Raw genomic sequence first — 18130 nt, 5'->3', positions numbered from 1 at the left:
CAACTCCAGACTAAAAACTGTGAACTAAATTAACCCTTCCCTCAGCAGTCATTTCTTCATCCAGCAGGCACTGATTGGGTGACGATGAGTTGAAGCACTGCTGTGGTTCATTTATGGCAAGGATATATCAGATTGTCATATCAATAGAAGTCATATTTGGAAATAATTGATGAGTCCACCCTGTTCTGAAATCTCAATTCCGAGGCAAAGAATATCATTTTGAGAATCATGATTTTGCTGAGGATGGCATCAGCTGAAACAGATCCAACTGTGAAACTAAATAAATGATGATATATTGAAAATGCTAGTGCAATTTTGGTCATTACCTTCAACTTGTACCATTAAAGTCAATGGTCATGAAATGAAAAAAAGAGGAAAAATGTCAATGGTTATGAAATGAAAACGAAAAAAAATGAGAAGAATCTCCTCACCAATGTCACTGACATGAACTGCAGAAGTAATGTACTGTAGACGGCCATACACAAATACAGTGCACCTCCTTGCTTAAATTTCATACAGAAATTATGATAGACAGAAATTTGTGACTCAATATTGGAGTGATACGGTTGTTAGTTTCAGCAACTGGAAATACATTCAACAGAACATTTTGGTTTGTGCAAATGTGCATACCACAAAAAATAAAGCCTGTTGATTTTGTTTACCAGCTACTACCTAAGCTTCCAAATTAATATCCAGTACATTCCTGGAGAGACTCAGCTACAAACAAAAAGGACAGGAGGTCATCTGGTAGAAGATTATTCACTGCTCCCCCTGAGAGTACAGTCCAATTCAACTTTTAATTACTCATCCTCTATTTCATATGCTTTTTCTATAGATTACTGTAATTAATCAAAGGCATTATGTAAAAAAAATGATGAAAGATTACTGCAAAATTACACTGCAAAATTATTTTCAGCCAGGCAGAAACAGATGGATGCAGGGGGCGTCCTTCCACTAGAGTGCCAGTTGTTTATTGCCAGAGTTTCATTGCAAACAACAAGCTCTTTACTTGTACTTGAAGTGACACCTGACCAAATCAGGAGCCGCTTCAGGTTTCATTATTAATTTATGACAGAGCAGATAAACAATGTCTCCAACTGCCAACTCACTATATATACTCACTATATTACACATTCCTGCACTTGATCCTCTGTGGAACTGGAAAGAAGGAACACTCCAGGTACATGCTACAGTTCAGTGCAGTGGAAAAAGAGGATGATTTGCTGTACATATGCTACTAGGTCCATGGTACTTGATTCAAGTAAAAAGGAGCATGCATATTGCATGCTAATAATGTACAGACGCAGGCCTGGGCACACTTACAGTGTTTAATGTATCTGCATAGTATTATTATTATTTTTTATTTTCCATGATCAAAAGGAGTTACTGGCTTAATCTTTTCTATTTTCTTGGATTTTTCAGTTCAAAAGAGTTTTAATGTTCGGTTGAAAAAGCTATATTAGAAAAAGTTATATTTTATGAAGCAAAGTATATAATAGTATATGGTTGGCATTCTAATAAAAAATGCACATAATTTTAATGAATGCAGTGTGATTTACAGCATCTTTTGACCTACGCCTGCTTGTGACATCCTGTCCCATGGTTCTGCATTCCCCCAAACAAAATTAAGGACAGGTCCAACATACCTAGGAGCTGATATCCATCATAGCTAATGTGTTCTCCTTTCTCTTATTATTCTCCAGCTGGGCCAGTTTGCAGGCCATAATGAAGCAGCAATGGAGTATTTAATGACACAAGTCCCAAAGAGCTGTTCTTCTCCCAGAAAAGTACATATTTCAGTTCTTAGTTCCATATTCATATTGTCTAAGTATCAGACAAAATATTTTTACCAATCAAAACATCTGAGGTACACAATACCAGAAACATGAGTGACATTTGTTTATTATATACTCAAAGAATACATGATGTATCGTAATATATTCAGTATGCTAAGGTAAAAATGTGAATATTCATAAACACAGCTACTAAAGAAATACTACATAAACTCAGCCTACGACTAAATAAATAAAGATTTCCCTAGTGATCAGCTTTTTTTATTGTTTTCAATAAAGTACAAGACAAACAGGTGAGGAAAGAGAATAATAATTGTATAAAATACACACATACGCACAAATCATCCACTTTTTGGTCAAAAGGAAATCTGTGATGTCAGGTAAACACCCCATCTGGGCCTACACTGTCATTGGCTGTGCTATGTCAAGCACAGCATTGGTGCTGAATACATTCTGAAGCATGAGGGCCCAAAGTATTTATGTGCAAACCTTCATTAAACCATAGCTAGATCACTGTTTTTTTTCTTCTTTTTATAGCAGTATAAATTAAAAAGAAAAGTAAATAAAGCTTTTGAAAAGCCTAAACGACCCCATAAACTTTAACCAATTGCAATTAACCAAATGCAATTACCCATTTAGTGGTTGGTTCATTTATTCGTTAATTTATGGTTAGATTTTCGTATAAACACCAAATGTATATCATGGAGTAACTGCTCACAAGGTAAGGCACACTTCATTATGCAAAATAAGTCAAAAAGAAATAACAGGGCAGTTCTAAACCAAGTTATGTGGTTCTTTCTAGCTGCAGAATCAGCAGAGGGTCAGGTGCACATGTATTCATCTTTTTGGCATATGCAAATACATATATACCAACATAGACTGGCAGTCACATAGCACCAACAGAGTGATGAGGTCCTACTCTGGAGTCTCTGAATCTACAGAATCTACTTCTGTGTCAGTGCCTGAATGGAAACAAATCCCCTCTGTATTCATTCAGGCACAGACACAGACTCCCATGTGAATAATTGCACACAGAAGCCCCTGTTTTCAAGGCACAGATATAGACACAAAATTCCAGGTTAATGATCAAATACATCGGGAAATATTTGCAGTCAGGCACAGACACAGATACAGACACCAGGGTTAATGATAAAATACAGTGCAAAATTATTTTCAGTCAGGCACAGACATGGGCACATGTGGGGCGGGTGGGTCCTACCTCTGGAGCGGCTGCGCCGTCTCTTCCTCCCGGTTGAAGAGCTGCGTGTGACCTGCTGCAATTGTGCAATCTCTATGGGCGTGTTGGTGCGGAAGCTCTCCTTAAACTTCAGCATCAATGCCTCCACCGTCTCTTGGTTTGAGTCCAGGACTGTGAATACATGCAAAAAGTTCTGTATATCACTGGGACATTCACACTGGTGCTACATAAAAAAGGTGTCAAGACAGCACATTCACAAAACAAGTTACCCCAATTAAATACAATTTTATCTTGCTCTTGCAGAATTGCTCAAGCTAAGCACATAAGTACTTAGTTGGGCTGGGTTAGTATTGCAGTTTTAATCCCCCTGAGAAAAAAGTTGCAGCTGGAAGTGGTGTTGTTCAGTGATACAGAGAACCCTGTAAAACTTACCTTTAAATTTGCAATTACAAATGCAATCAAGACCAGTTGGTATGGCTGACTATTCCCTGTTCAATTCTGGACATAGCTAAGGTAGCCTAAATAATGTTTACCAAGAAAATTAATTAATCTGTGAATATTAGAGAATGCTAAATGGTTTTGAAAAGAGGAATAATTCTATAATGAATAATTTAATTGGGAATAGTTTGCTGTACCAACTTGTATTGATTATTCAGTTAATTGTTTGATTGTTGCTCCAGGTAACTATGTGGATATAAGTTGCATGTTATTGTTGACTTAAGGGAAATTTTTTCCACCTCCAGTTGTTGGGCCTGCAGAAGTGGATCAAACAAACTCAGTTCATTGGTCCAGTAATTTGGTCTACTGGGAAGGCAGTAGTCTCCCCACTGGACAAAATAAACTATCTAGTGCAGTGTAGAAGACACTGTGCTGCAGATTGCTCTAGATCTTTTGGATGAGATGATAAACCAAGGTTCTGTCTCAATGTGGTAATTAAAGTTCCCTTGGTACAATGAAAGAAGTCACACAATCACCCTACAAAATGTTAGCCTTTATATTTCCATAAGTTTATGTTTTATTAGACTACAAATACATATGAAAGTACTGCAGTATTTACTGTGAGTGAATGGTTTGTGTATGCCCTGCGATAGATTTGGCGGCCGGTCCAGGGTGTATTCCTGCCTCTCGCCCAATGCATGCTGGGACAGGTTCCAGCATCCCCCCACGGCCCTGCTCAGGATAAGCGGATATAGATAATTCATGGATGGATGGATAATAATAATAATAAATGTGCCAAAAAACATCAGGGATCACCCTGACATATAGTATTTTTATAGCCAGGAGCCAGTAACTTTGTCAAACTAAAATTTTATCAGTACGCATATAAGGACACTTTTCAATAATTCTGATATTGGATAAGGCTATGCATTTGGTTTATGTCTGTGGTGGAAACGCCACTTTAGAGACAATCCACTTTTGGCTTTGTACACACTCAAGTGGAATGGTTTAAGGATAAAGATACACTCGAGCATTTACCCTAGATATAGGAAACTGCTTTCAAATGAAAGCTTGAAACTTTGTAATGTTCTCTTTTAGCTTTTCACTTGTCAGCTAGGATGTCTATTTGAAATGCAGCATGCTCCATAAAAAACTGTAGTGCAGTGCAGACTCTTGCTGGTCAAGTGTGATTTAACAGGTTGTCAAGAGTCTTTCGAATACCAATAGACAGTGTGTGTGTGTGTGTGTGTGCGCGTGCGTGCATGTGCACGACCGCATGCATGTACATCGCCTGCGTAAAGTATTCAGACCCCTTCACTTTTTTCATTGTGTTACATTAATTTTTATTCTCATTAATCTACACACAATAGCCCATAATGACAAAGCAAAAACAGGTTCAGAAATTTTAGCAAATTTATTAAAAAATAAAAAAACTGAAATAACACATTTACATAAGTATTCAGACCCTTCACTCAGTACTTTGTTGAGGCACCTTTAGCAGCGGTTACAGCCTCGAGTCTTCTTGGGTATGATGCTACAAGCTTGGCACACCTGTATTTGGGGTATTTCTCCCAATCTTCTCTGCAGATCCTCTCAAGCTCTGTCAGGTTGGATGGGGAGCGTTGCTGCACGGCTATTATCAGGTCTCCCCAGAGATGTTCGATTGGGTTCAAGTCCGGGCTCTGGCTGAGCCACTCAAAGACATTTACAGACTCCTGCCATGACAAAGCCACTCCTGTGTTGTCATGGCTGTGTGCTTAGGGTCATTGTCCTCTTGGAAGGTGAACCTTCGCCCCAGTCTGAGGTCCTGAGTTCTCTGGTGCAGGTTAAGGCTGCTAAAAGTGCCATGAAATTGAGTTTGAATATTAGTTTTTATAATTAGTTAGAGTTTGAATATATTCAAATATTATTTGCCTATAATTCACAAAGATAAGCCGCTTATTGTCGGGCGCAATATGCACGTGACGCTCCCTCTAAACTGGCCTACGCATTATTTTCCACAAGCGGGCAGTAGAATAGAGGACATCGGTGAACTTCCATACTAGGTTACTACATCTGGGGCCTCATTTAAAAAACGTATTTTAGATCAACTTTGTGGCGTGTACGTAGAAAATTTCAACATGACTCGATTTGACCATGGAAACGGTTGTGGCTCTACGTCAGGTCTTCACTTTGTGCATGCACACAAGTTCATTTTATAAATGAGCCCCCTGCAGTTTCTATAGCCTAATGCGCAAATGAATAAAGCACTTTCTCGTGGATGTAATTCGCCCTCGGCATTTATTAATCACAATAATAGGGAAATGATTGTTTATAGGAAATCCCTGTTTATTTCTTAACACAAAAACTATTCAAACGGCTAATTCCTGTAGCCTAAAACAACATAAATTACTTTGTTTAGTTTGTTTAACTTCTTTCATCATCCAATTTTATCAAAATCTTCAGAACAGAAAGGAAACATAGCCTGCCATGGGAACATTATTTAGCCTAAATTGTTAGCTGACCAGATCTGTTGAACGAAGCGAAAAAGGAGACTGGCTCTCGAGGCTAGCTGACCAGTAACGTTAGGTGTCAGCTGAAAGTATCACGGAGGTTACTGGCAAGGAAAACCAGATGATCCACTTGCTCTGGATCTAGGGCAGAACGTTTTTTGTTGACACAGGAAGTAACGTTAGCACAGGAAATGAACTTTGCGTGCAAGAACATGATTCGCAGCATGAAATTAAGCCTGTATATTCATGTTAATTACAAATGCGGGATCCAAAACTAATATTCGAATGCTCAAATTTAGGTTCAAACTTAAAAAATATATATATTTTCGAATAGTTTTCGAACTTCGAATATTTTTTGACAGCCCTAGTGCAGGTTTTCATCAAGGATCGCTCTGTACTTTGCTCCGTTCATCTTTCCCTCAATCCTGACTAGTCTCCCAGTTCCTGCCGTTGAAAAACATCCCCACAGCATGATGCTGCCACCACCATGATTCACTGTAGGGCCAGGTGATGACCGGTGCCTGGTTTCCTCCTGACATGACATTTGGCAGTTCAATCTTGGTTTCATCGTGGACTGAGCATCCTTTACGTACCTTTTGGCAAACTCCAAGCAGGCTGTCGTGTGCCTTTTACTGAGGAGTGGCTTCGTCTGGCCACTCTACCATACGGGCCTGATTGCAGAGACGGTTGTCCTTCTGGAAGGTTCTCCCATCCCCGCAGAGGAACTCTGGAGCTCTGTAGGGGCCCATCGGGTTCTTGGTCACCTCCCTGACTAAAGCCCCTCCCCCGATTGCTCAGTGTGGCCGGGTGACCAGCTCTAGGAAGAGTCCTGGTGGTTCCAAACTTTTTCCATTTAAAAATGATGGAGGCCACTGTGTTTTTTTGGGACCTTCAATGGTGCAGAAACTTTTTTGTACCCTTCCCCAGATCTGTATCTCGACACAATCCTGTCTCGGAGGTCTACGGGCAATGCCTTCAACTTCATGGCTTGGTTTTTGCTGTAACATGCACTGCTAACCGTGGGACCTTATATAGACAGGTGCGTGCCTTTCCAAATTATGTCCAATCAATTTAATTTACTACAGGTGGACTCCAATCAATCAAGTTGTAGAAACATCTAAAGTATGATCAATGGAAACACGATGCACCTGAGCTCTATTTTCAGTGGCATAGCAAAGCGTCTGAATACTTATGTAAATGTGATATTTCAGTTTTTTATTTTTAATAAATTTGCTAAAATTTATAAAAACCTGTTTTCGCTTTGTCATTATTAGGAATTGTGTGAAGATTCATGAGAATAAAAATTAATTAAATCAATTTTACAATAAGGCTTCAATAAGAAAAAGTGAAGGGGTCTGGAATACTTTCTGAAGGCATTGTAGGTGTGTGTGTGTGTGCGTGTTTGTGTGTGAACATGTGTGTCTGTGTGTGTGCCTGCCTGTGTGTGTGAGTGTTTGTGTGAGAGAGTGCGTGTGTGAGAGTATGTGTGTGTGTGTATGTGAGAGAGAATGTGAGTATGTGCGTGCGTGCGTGTGTGAAGGAGCGCTCACTGGAATATTTCATTGGCTAAACCCATTATTTGCTCTCTCCTGACTTTCTCAGATTAAGGAGATGAACACAGAAACCGACAGTTCAATTCAGTATTTTTAAGTGATCGAACTGTTCTTTGTCTTTGTCAAGAGTTCAAAGAAAAATATTTGTATTTATTTATTTAGTCCTTTACTAATTAATATACATGCATGCACCACACACACACATGCACACTCAACACCACCAAAATGTTCCTATACCAGCAACTGTATAGCTCGCAGGTCACCAGAAACCTATATAAATGTAATATCTTTCACAGCACACAAAAACTGGCAGTTGAATACATATACTAAAACTATATATAAAAGTAATATTTTAAAAAACTCCAGAAAGTGAACAATACCCTTAAAACGGCAAAATGATAGCAGACTGTGTGTAAGAATTCCACTCAAAATAAGATTCAATAAAATGGATTTATGTTGATGTAACTCATCAGATCTCAGAGTTCTGAATGACCTCCATTCCCAAGTCTACACGAGTCTACATGATTACTAGCAAGACGTATACGATGAAGAATTTGATTATTTTCTGATCATTGATTTAAAAGCACTTCCTTGGAGATGGGAAGAAGTAAAGTGGTTAAACTAATTGGATAAGATAGGCTATGAGGATAATTTGTTGACAACTCCACTTCATGATAAATGCTGTAAAAGACTCCTACCAATTTCAGAACAGTTTCTTAATCACTGCATTTGAGCAAACATTATATTATGGGTTCACTGGTAAAAATGTCTCCTGCTAAGTACTGACAAAAGCAACAAGGCTTTTTGTGGGAGGTCTTCCATCCAATAACTACCCAAGCCCAGCCCTGCTTCGCTCCAGTTATAAGTTTAGATGTGTCTAGGCAAATATGCTGCATTCGGCAAAAAGAAAACCAAGAGCTCTGTTGATTGTGAGGGGGGAAATGTAGTAAATAAATTCAACGTAAACAAATCTGTCAGGATAAAGACAACAGGACAGATTGAGTGTCAAATAAATAAATAATAAATATAAATAAATAAATATAAAGGACTACTGTGTGTGTGTGTGTGTGTGTGAATGTGCTAGTATATGTCGGGGAAATGACAATACGTCCTCACACGGGGAACCAATTATGTCGGGGAAATGACAATATAGCCTTACACGGGGCACCACTTATGTCGGAATTATATTTCTATATTCTCACATTGGGCACCACTTATGTAGGCGAAGCGGTATAACCGCACAATTAAAAATCAGTCTCATAAAATTAGTTATCTTGACTATTCGACCATAAATTTGGAACTTCAATTAATAATCAAAATTACAAATATTAAGGATCAAATAATTAAATCAAAGATTTAAGAGATAACCGGAAGGATGTAGTTCTTGGATAGGCTATTTTGACTCAGATTCTCACGTTCCAGCAACATCAAAACAGACACAGGTTTAATACAATGATTTATTGGACAAACGTACAAACAGAACAGACACAAACTAATCTAAATGGGGAAAATTCTAAATACCGAAAGGTAGGGGTGTGTATGCGTGTGTGGTTGCGTGTGCGTACGTGTCCCTTTGTCTGTGGACGAAAGGGGGAAGGGTAAACGACGGGTGGTCGCGTATGTGTGGGGTACAGTGTAACCGGCGTGGTTGAATAACTGAGCTCAGCTAGGAAGGAGTATTGCTTCCGGTAGTGCCGGAGAGTGAAGTGTAACTTCAGCTGTTAAGCAATACATGCAACCAAGCTAGTTATTCGCCCACTACCGACTATGCAACGAGTGTGATGTTGTTAGGGTTGTAAAGTTAGTCGGGGAGAAAGAAAAAGAAAGACCATGCATAGGATTGTTTCCTAAGATTACATCGCCAGCGCAAATTAATATAAACAACAAAATGGAAACACACAATGTCACTTTAAACTCAATGCAGACTAAGCTAAACTATTGCCTGGAAAGTTTGCGGCCTCCGGTGGTCGCTGTGGGGTCCTGGAGAGAACAGTCTTGGCGTTGTGAAATTGTGGAGGTTTCCAGATGTGAGGCGCGCGGCGCAAACCGAATCCTTGTTCCATAGCAACGGTGATGTGGTTGTCCCCCCCCCCGGTCAGTCGTCAGCAAGGCTCTTCTTCCTGGAGCTCGTCGTGGTTAGTTGGCGCAGCGTCGGGCATGCTGTGGTTTCCATGCGAGATGGGTCAGGCTTTATTCGCCGCAGGCGAGCTAAATCGGCAGAGCCTCGTTGCTGCGTACAGTGACTTTATCTTTGCGTTTAGAAAAATCGGTGACTGCCCCGATCTTAGGCATTCTGCAAGCCCTTTGAATTGGAGTTATACAGAGTTTTGGGAACTCGAGTTAGGCCCATAGGATGTGGGCACTCAAGGGACAATGGGAGAGGATGCAGGAAGAGAGAGGGTGAAAAAAGGCGAAAAAGAGAGCGAGTGATTCCTGTCCCTAATTTTTATACCTGGTGGGGGGAGGGGGACCCGTGGAGTCTGATAAGGATCTTGAATGCGGTGTGCACTGATGATGTCATCAGATGCGTTGCATGTTCTTAAAGAAAGTAATATATATATATATGTATATATGGAGAAAAATGTAAGTTTCTTTTCACGTTTTACAGTGAAGGGGGTTAGCTCCATAATACTAGCACAGGCTGCTGTATTTTTATCTGTTAGACAGAAAACAGCCATCTGTAAGGGGAATCTCTCAGCCCAACCAAAATCATGGTACCCCATGTGTACTCCAAAAAAATAAAAAGTAATACAAACAATCGTGCCTTTCTCCTCATCCCCAGCCATTTCAGGGAGGAATGAAAGCATGAGAACTCATCGCCACCCTTTCTGCTTCCATCACCCAGGCTCTGCTTGCTTTCTCACCCTCTGAGGCTGCATACATCAGAATTACCATTAGAGTGAGATATGTGGAGTTCAGTCTTTCACAGGCACAATCATGGTCTGGGATGGGAGCTATTTATTCCCTGGGTGGGCCTGGGGGGGGTGGGGGGTGGGGTGTGGTTGGTGCAGAATTTCAGCCAGTAGAGTGGTACTCATGGTCTTCATGAGTAACTGACATAACTGTCACAGAGTTAACGTGAAGTTGGCACCCTCTGAGTTGGCACAGTGGCAAAGCTGACAGACCGGGGGGTGCAAAACGGTTCCCTTGTGTTCTGTTCCCACAGCTGTCCACACCCTGAGGACTGCCCCCCAGCTTGAGAATAAGTAACAAACGAATGAGTTCCAGCGAGGCAATAACAGGTGGTGATGAATGTGCATTTAATCCCACAGAACCAATCAGAAACAATGAGGACAGTACAGTCTAAAGCCTGAGGTTTGTGTGTGTGGCCTGAGGCCTGCAAGAAGTTTGTGTGAGTGTGCAGAGGTAGAATTTGGAACCACGCAATTGCTTGGGGCCCCAGAGACACAGGGCCCCCTGCTAGCTTCCAGCAGTAGACTCTATATTAACAGCATGTTCCACAAGCACCAGCTGGATAGCTGAACATTAAAACATTTCCAGCTGGCCACTTTTTTGCTGCTTTTTTGGAAAACTGCTTCTAATGCTTGCAATTGCTCTATTGATGTAAGGAGCCTTGAATCCAATTGAGCATAGCCTATGTCACAAAAAATTAATTGCCACTCGTGCTTATATTTGGCCACTGCAGAGTACCGGGATGCTATGAAGAAGTATTTGCGCGATTTGCCAAGTTCTGCATTGTTCGAGTTCTTCTAGTAAGTGAGTTTATTACCACAGATGAATAGCAAACAAAATAAACACGTGGCTTTTTAGTTATTGTGAGCTGCTTCTCTTGTTGGTCTCTGTACTGATGTGGACTATTGTTTTACAACTGGTTTGCCTGTCTACTCTGCCTTATGAAATTTAATTTTCATTCTTGCTTATGCTTGTATGTATAAATTGTCAGTCAATCTTGGTCACTACAGTACAAAGACAGATCCATGTGACTTTGCAGGTCTAATTTTTTTGTGCTTATTCCTGGAGAACCGGTTTGGTATTTATTACAAAAAAAATAATGAAAACAAAATGTGGGGCTTGATATTTTCTTAGCCAAACTATTGCCGTTGAAGTCAGGCAATGTTAACGATGTGCATGCACTCGTGAGTGAGTGTGTATGGGATACCCAGACAGTCAGATAGTAAAGTGGATCCTTCTTTCTTAGAAATTTTACGTGTCTCTGACAAAATCAAATATACATAGTTGATATAGTTTATATAGGCCCACAGAGGCCTGCTACTTCATCCCTTTCACTGTGTGTATTAACACTTCTATTCCTTTATTGTACAGCTAACAGGGTAGCGAATGTAACACAAAAGAAAAAGAACAGCCAGCCCATCTGACAGGTTGTTGTCATTCTTTAAGAAAAAAACCTGTTGGTCAGTACAACATGATAAAAAAATATTTGCTTCCTTTAAAATGTAACTTAATTATGACATCGATGTCACAATAGATTTTTGTTTAATTAAGTTTATTTCTGCCCATTGAACTTCATCACTAGACAGATCACCATTCATTATTGATTTCAGAATACTCCTGACAAGATTTGATTGATTGACCCAACTTAATTTTCCCCAGTTGCAGTTGGTGTGAAATGCAAATATGCAAAAAGTTGGCAAAATGCACATTTATGCCCCTGTCCCATCCTGTCCTGTCTGTCCCGTCCAGTGCCGTCCCCAGCTGGTTAGTATTTCCACCCAGCTGGACCTTTCAGACACTAGTAAGACACGCTATATTAATATTGAATATTGGTAAATATATCATTGAAAAATAACAAATTACCCATTTGGGCAAAATGACAGAATTTCTCTTACTGAACTGTAGCTTTTAAAGCGAATGGCTTTGTCAGCATACTGTCAGGAGTAGTTGTGGGGGCCTCAAAACTGAGCTTTGATTAGGGCCCCAGAACTTTTAAATCCTCCGGTGTGTGTGTGTGTGTGTGTGATTGTCATTTTCTGACAAATTGGCCGAGACAGTTATTGTGTGCAATGAAGGATATTTTGGATATTTTAATTTGGTGGCTTTACAATGGCTGGTATAGAATTGCTAGATTTATGGTAAAAAGCAAGAAACTGCATGCAGCTTATTTAATGGCATCATGCCTCCAGAGGTAGTATGTTTCTGTATTATTTAAAAAAAAAAAAAATTAACTAATGTTTTTTTTAGGGGGAAAATCCATGTAATCCCACAAAAATATGCCATATAAATAGAACAGGTAATGTGCTGCCACTGTTCACTTGGCATTGTGGAGACACTAATTGCTGACTTTGTTCATTAATATCTCATGAAGTGGTAATAACTAGCTGGGTTTTATTTGAGAGAAATGCGGGTCTCAGTTTTGTACCTCTAAAATAAATTAGCATATTTCTACTGTTTTGCAATCAACTTTAAAAGCTCAAAGAAAGACATATCGAGACTAAATAAAAATTAATATATTTGTTTATAATTGTAAATAATGCTATAAAATTAATCTGTCTGCATGTAAAACCTCTTTAAACATGACATTTCTCAACAAGCTTCTTTAGAGCTGCCTGATGTGTGTTTTCTTGTTTTATACCATGCATTCCTGATACCAGCCAATGTAAACATGGCAGATCATCATAAAGTACCCTTCACCACACAAAATAGTTGTCTGACCAAATTTAAAATGTAAACTAAAACCAAAATATAAAAAACCAGAAAGGGAACAATCCCTTTAACCATTTGTGGAGTAGGTTTTTTGGAATTTTAGTTCTACATTATAAATCAGTGTTCTAGAATTTGATTGCTTTCAATTAACAGCAGTGATTGTTACATCAGCATGTTCAGTTAACATTCTAATCAGGTATTTGTGATCTTACATCATAAAGGGTTAAAATGCACTCGGATGAAACAGGTGCTACCAAGTCTAAGTGCAGTGCTGGCCTGATGGAGCTGGTGGGTATTCCAATCAGTCAAAGTAAAGGGCAGTGACTGGCTCTTCTGGCTCCCGTGGTGTAAATGTAGGGCTGCAGCTCATGCAGAGAGGGACAGGCTGACCCCCGGGGAACAGAAACAATCTGCCGCCGGGACGTGTTCACCATCAGTGATGGCCGACGGGCTCTGAACACTGGGGGCAGGGAACTGAATGCTTTGATGCATAAAAATGGAGCCAAATACTCAGTGTGAGACCCAATCTGGCAGTCATATTTTACACTAACAGAGGACCTTTTATCCAGTTTGGAACCGCAGAAACACTCTTTGAGTTAAATTAACACAATAATTTACTGTGAACGTAACACACTAACATGACCATGCTGCTCTAACAGATACAACCATACACATGCACTTCCAATATCAGTAACTGGATAGCCAACTCCTGACAAAAAGAAAAACAAAATTCAAAAAGCAATGTATCCAACCCCTTGCATTTGAAGGCCAAGCCACCCAACATCTACTTTTTATTGAACCTGTTCTTTCATTCTTACCCTGAAGTTTCAATCAGGACCACCATTATGTACTGATTCATTCTTTCCATCTTGATTGCACATTATGCACAGCTCTGTGGAAGCACTCTTCAAACAAATTCATTTTATTTCTCTTTGTAAAACTTCAAACCATTTAAGGTAAATGTATTTCTCTGTTATAATCAATGTAACATAAAGCATGGATAATTTTGTTGTTATTTAATGTGCATATATTCAAGTGTGCTTGGATGTAAATGCTTAACCCCTTCTGTATTGCCCCCTTTTTTAAACACAAGCCTGAAAATAGCATGCCCAAAATAAAATGGTTACTATTCTTGAACCCTTTTGACTATAGGCATAATCCTGGTCTCTTCTGGAAGGTAACCCTTGAGAGTTTGTTTTACAAAAGTCAGAATGACTCTAAATGTTATTGAAAGAAAGTAACAGAAGCTCAAAAACAGTGGAAGCAGAATACATTTGCTGATAATTTGCTGAAAAGTTTGCTGACAGCTCACTTTCCCCTTGCCTGTCACCCTCCCCTCCCTCTGCCTCTTTCCACCTGTCTCCTTGCTCTCGCCTTGCCACTTCTGGCATAAGCAGAAAATTAAAAATTAAGCTTGCCTCTTACTTATATGCATACTCAATAATTATAAATATATTTCGAGAATGTATTTAGATGCTCACCAATATAAAATGGGATTGAGTCCTTCATTGCACATGCCCTCTGCTGTGGAGTCAAAGCTGTTTTCACTGTCCTCCTCAGAAATATTCACACAGACGAGTGATTTCTTCCAAGGCCTCCAAATTTCTTTGGTTTAGAATTAGGCATTGCAAAATAATTTTTTGCTGTAAAACAGCAACCTAGTGTTTTACAGCAAAAGAAAACATTTTCAACGTGCATAGAGAAAAACCTATGGTTTGTTTGCGCAGGAGAAACAACGTGTGTCCTTTCATGCAAGCCTAACAAACTGTTAGAAATGTAATTTCATCAGCTAAAATTCTTTTCAGTTGTCACTCTAATATCTTGCCCCTGGCTGACTATGTACTGGGCAGAACTTTTACTGGCCAGGTTGAGTTATTGCTTGCACACAGTGGGTCCCATTGAATATACTGAGGGACTGCTTGCGCAGTACTCATCAGAGAAGCTTGTAAGTGACCTCATCTTGTTTACCGAGATAATAAAATCCATATGTACACAATACAGTGAAATGGACAACAATGATAATTTCTTAGGATAATTTTCAAGTGAACAATGGAAATTCTATGGATGCTTCTCTGAGTTAGAACATTTTTTGGACTACAAATTACAGTGGATTCGCTGTATATTTGCAGGATCCTTGCCATGACAAAACACTGACTTTACATGTTGTCTGTGGATTTCCAAAATGTACAGAAGGTAAACACTTCCAAGCTTGTTTTGCCACCCCATATTTTACAAAATAAGGAATCACTGTCGCTAAAACATCGGCACTGTTAAATAGCATATAGAGATAGAACCGCAAGTTATAACACTTTCAAATGGTACACCACGTGACCAAACCGATTGAAAATTTCACCATAAAAAAACCGAATGAATGCAAATAAACCAACTCCTGTCCAAATACGACCTATCAGGCAGTAAAGGGATTGGCTCCTCCCATTCATCAAACCATACACAACAGTCAGATCTGCCTTGCGTGTACCTGCCCACTAAATCACACTTAATTTAACACAAACATTGGATGGTTAACCTGCCAAACAAGCCATCGAGCACACTATAATGTCATATATATTAGGGAGAATGTCATGTGTTTGATTAATTTGAGCTTCAGATTACTAATTCCATACCTGCATGAACATTAAAGGGACTGTGAATTAAATGAAGAGAAAACCCAAGTTTCATACCCCCCATTATTATTGAGGAAGGAGAGAATAAGGGTCTTGCTGCAAAAAACAGAAATTAACTGCTATTATGAATTTTCTTGGCAGAAAGTGTAGGAGAACACAATTCTCTTCTGCAATGACTCATTATTTAACCAGAATGAAGTAAAGGGTTTGCTCAGAGCTTGGGGGAAAGAGCGGTGTAATTATTTGAATAGTCAATTTCGGGAGTCACTGAATATTTGAATGCCCGGCGAATCAAACTCCACATCACATTTAGTTCAACATCTCTCACAACACAATTCACCACAGAGCTGGAGTCTCACCAGCTGATGAGACTCTTCTGCCAATGCCTGAAGATATTTTACATAAGAAGATTTCATGAGTTTTTGCTTTGAGATTGCTGGATGGGGCCATTCTTGAATTGGTGCAAATTTGCTCTGGGTCTATGTCCAATCTCCAGGTGTGCCTTGGCTGTACTGTTTGGTTGGATAGCTTAGTTTGTAGCACTCCTCCATCCGTAAAGTCATGCATGCTTAAGCCCTGACCACTGTGATGTTGCCAACTCATTGTGCTCTGTCCTCAGTTAGCTTCCTCAAACACACAGCATCTCCATGCTTTTTTCATTTTGGAATTCTCTGCCACTATTATATTTCTCTTTAATTTCTTAATTTCAGACTACATGAATAAGTGTGTGCTATATGGAACTTTCAGAGAGGAATAATCCTGTGAAACTATGGCCAGACCAGTAGTTCATGAGTCCATCTCAATAATCAGAGCTCAGTCAGCATCTCAAAGATTCCTGCCTTGATCTGCAGTCTGAGATTCTTGCACAAAATAACTGTGCGGGCACACATGCACAAATGTACATGCACACGCACACATACACACACACACATAATCAATGCGAAATAATAACTTTAAATGACTGCCATTAATAACTAATCACTGAACAGCATTGAAAGGAGTTTAAAGGATCTATTTGAAAACCATTTTAAAAGGATTTGATATGCATTCAAAAAATCCAGAATTTGCATAAATCCCTGCCATAAACTGTGTCAGCCCAATTTTTATTTGAATTGAGGAGTGAGAAAGGTCACAGTGTTATTCTGAGTGTAGCCCTTCATTGTGGCAAATCTGCTTAGCTGTGTGCTGCAACTGAGACTAGAGAATCTGGCGTCCCTGTCAAAATATAGAAAACAAAATCCTGGTTCCTGGCACTGTGATTTAGATTATCGGTGTATTTTGTCATAAACCAACTTAACCTTTTTGCGCACATGCCAAATCTGGCCAATCCATGCCCATTTAGGGTGTACCCTATTTAAAGCTTTATAACTTCAGATGTGAGCATCACAGAGACTTGAAAAATGGCTTAAATGAAGCAAGACATTTGTACCATTGGCAGTATTTTTATAATTTAGGAAGAAATAAATTGGCCCACAAAAGAAGGGTCTAGGCGTTGTCTAGGCAAAAAAGCAAAAATTAATTTGCTTTTTTAGTTTGCAATGAAATACTGAGAGATCCCATATATGCAGGTAACCGGCAGGTTAAACAATACATGTCCTGGATCAAAAACTCCTTGACCACAAATTCATGAAATCTAAGGGTGAATATATAGAACTACTAAAGGTCCAAGAAGCAAAAACTAAGCAGTGTATCCAGTGTCTCCAATCTATCCAAAATGTCTAAATTATTTTTATCTTGTTTCTATGATGGAATACGATTTTTTAGTGGTGAAAGAATATTTTTATGAATGCCAAGATATACAATATTGTCCATTATATCATGGGTGGGGGGTGTACTTGTAGATGAGACTGCAGGGAGGGGATGCATGTTAAATGAATGACCAGAGTGACAATGGTGGCGCTGCAAAACTCTGTATTCGGCATAGTTGTCGTGTATTGTCTACTAAGGAACCCAAACAAAGCGTTTCTGTTTTTAACTCATACTTTGGTTGCCGTAGCACTGAATGTTTGAGTTCAGTAATCTCAGCACGCCGGTGTGCAGACCACTAGGGGCTTTGCGCTAATCCAATTTTGCTAGTTTAAGGGCGGATAATCTGAGCGCAAAGGCGCATGGTTCAAAGGGGTTGTACTTAGTTTCTTAATTAATCATAGCTGTGTTTTGGGCGTAACATGAAATAAACCATTCAGAGTGTCATCCCCCATTCCCTTGAAAAACCAGGTGCGCTTGCACCTTGGCAGATTGCTATTATAATGGCGGATTTGCCAAGTAGTAGGAAAGAAATATTATGACTAACCATTATGACATGTATTTTTTTAAAATATTGCGCGTTGTGCACCCACCTATGTAGGCACATATTACTTAATAATCTTAATAATACTCCCTTAAAATAACAGTAAAATACTGTGCCATT

At 39.4% G+C, this 18130-nt stretch overlaps 1 protein-coding gene across 4 annotated transcripts in view; it reads right to left on the bottom strand.

The window, feature by feature from the left end:
* LOC135265195 (astrotactin-2-like) overlaps positions 1-18130 on the bottom strand; it is a 454017-nt gene that overhangs the window by 284668 nt on the left and 151219 nt on the right. For all 4 annotated transcript variants that reach the window (XM_064354593.1, XM_064354592.1, XM_064354591.1 and 1 more), the window contains exon 4: positions 3013-3162. In XM_064354593.1, the coding sequence (XP_064210663.1) occupies positions 3013-3162 (150 nt within the window). The remainder of the gene's footprint in view (positions 1-3012; positions 3163-18130) is intronic.

This window comes from Anguilla rostrata, chromosome 10 (genome assembly GCF_018555375.3).
Source record: "Anguilla rostrata isolate EN2019 chromosome 10, ASM1855537v3, whole genome shotgun sequence".
Classification (NCBI taxonomy): Eukaryota; Metazoa; Chordata; class Actinopteri; order Anguilliformes; family Anguillidae; genus Anguilla; species Anguilla rostrata.
This window is presented reverse-complemented; position numbering and strand designations above follow the sequence as displayed.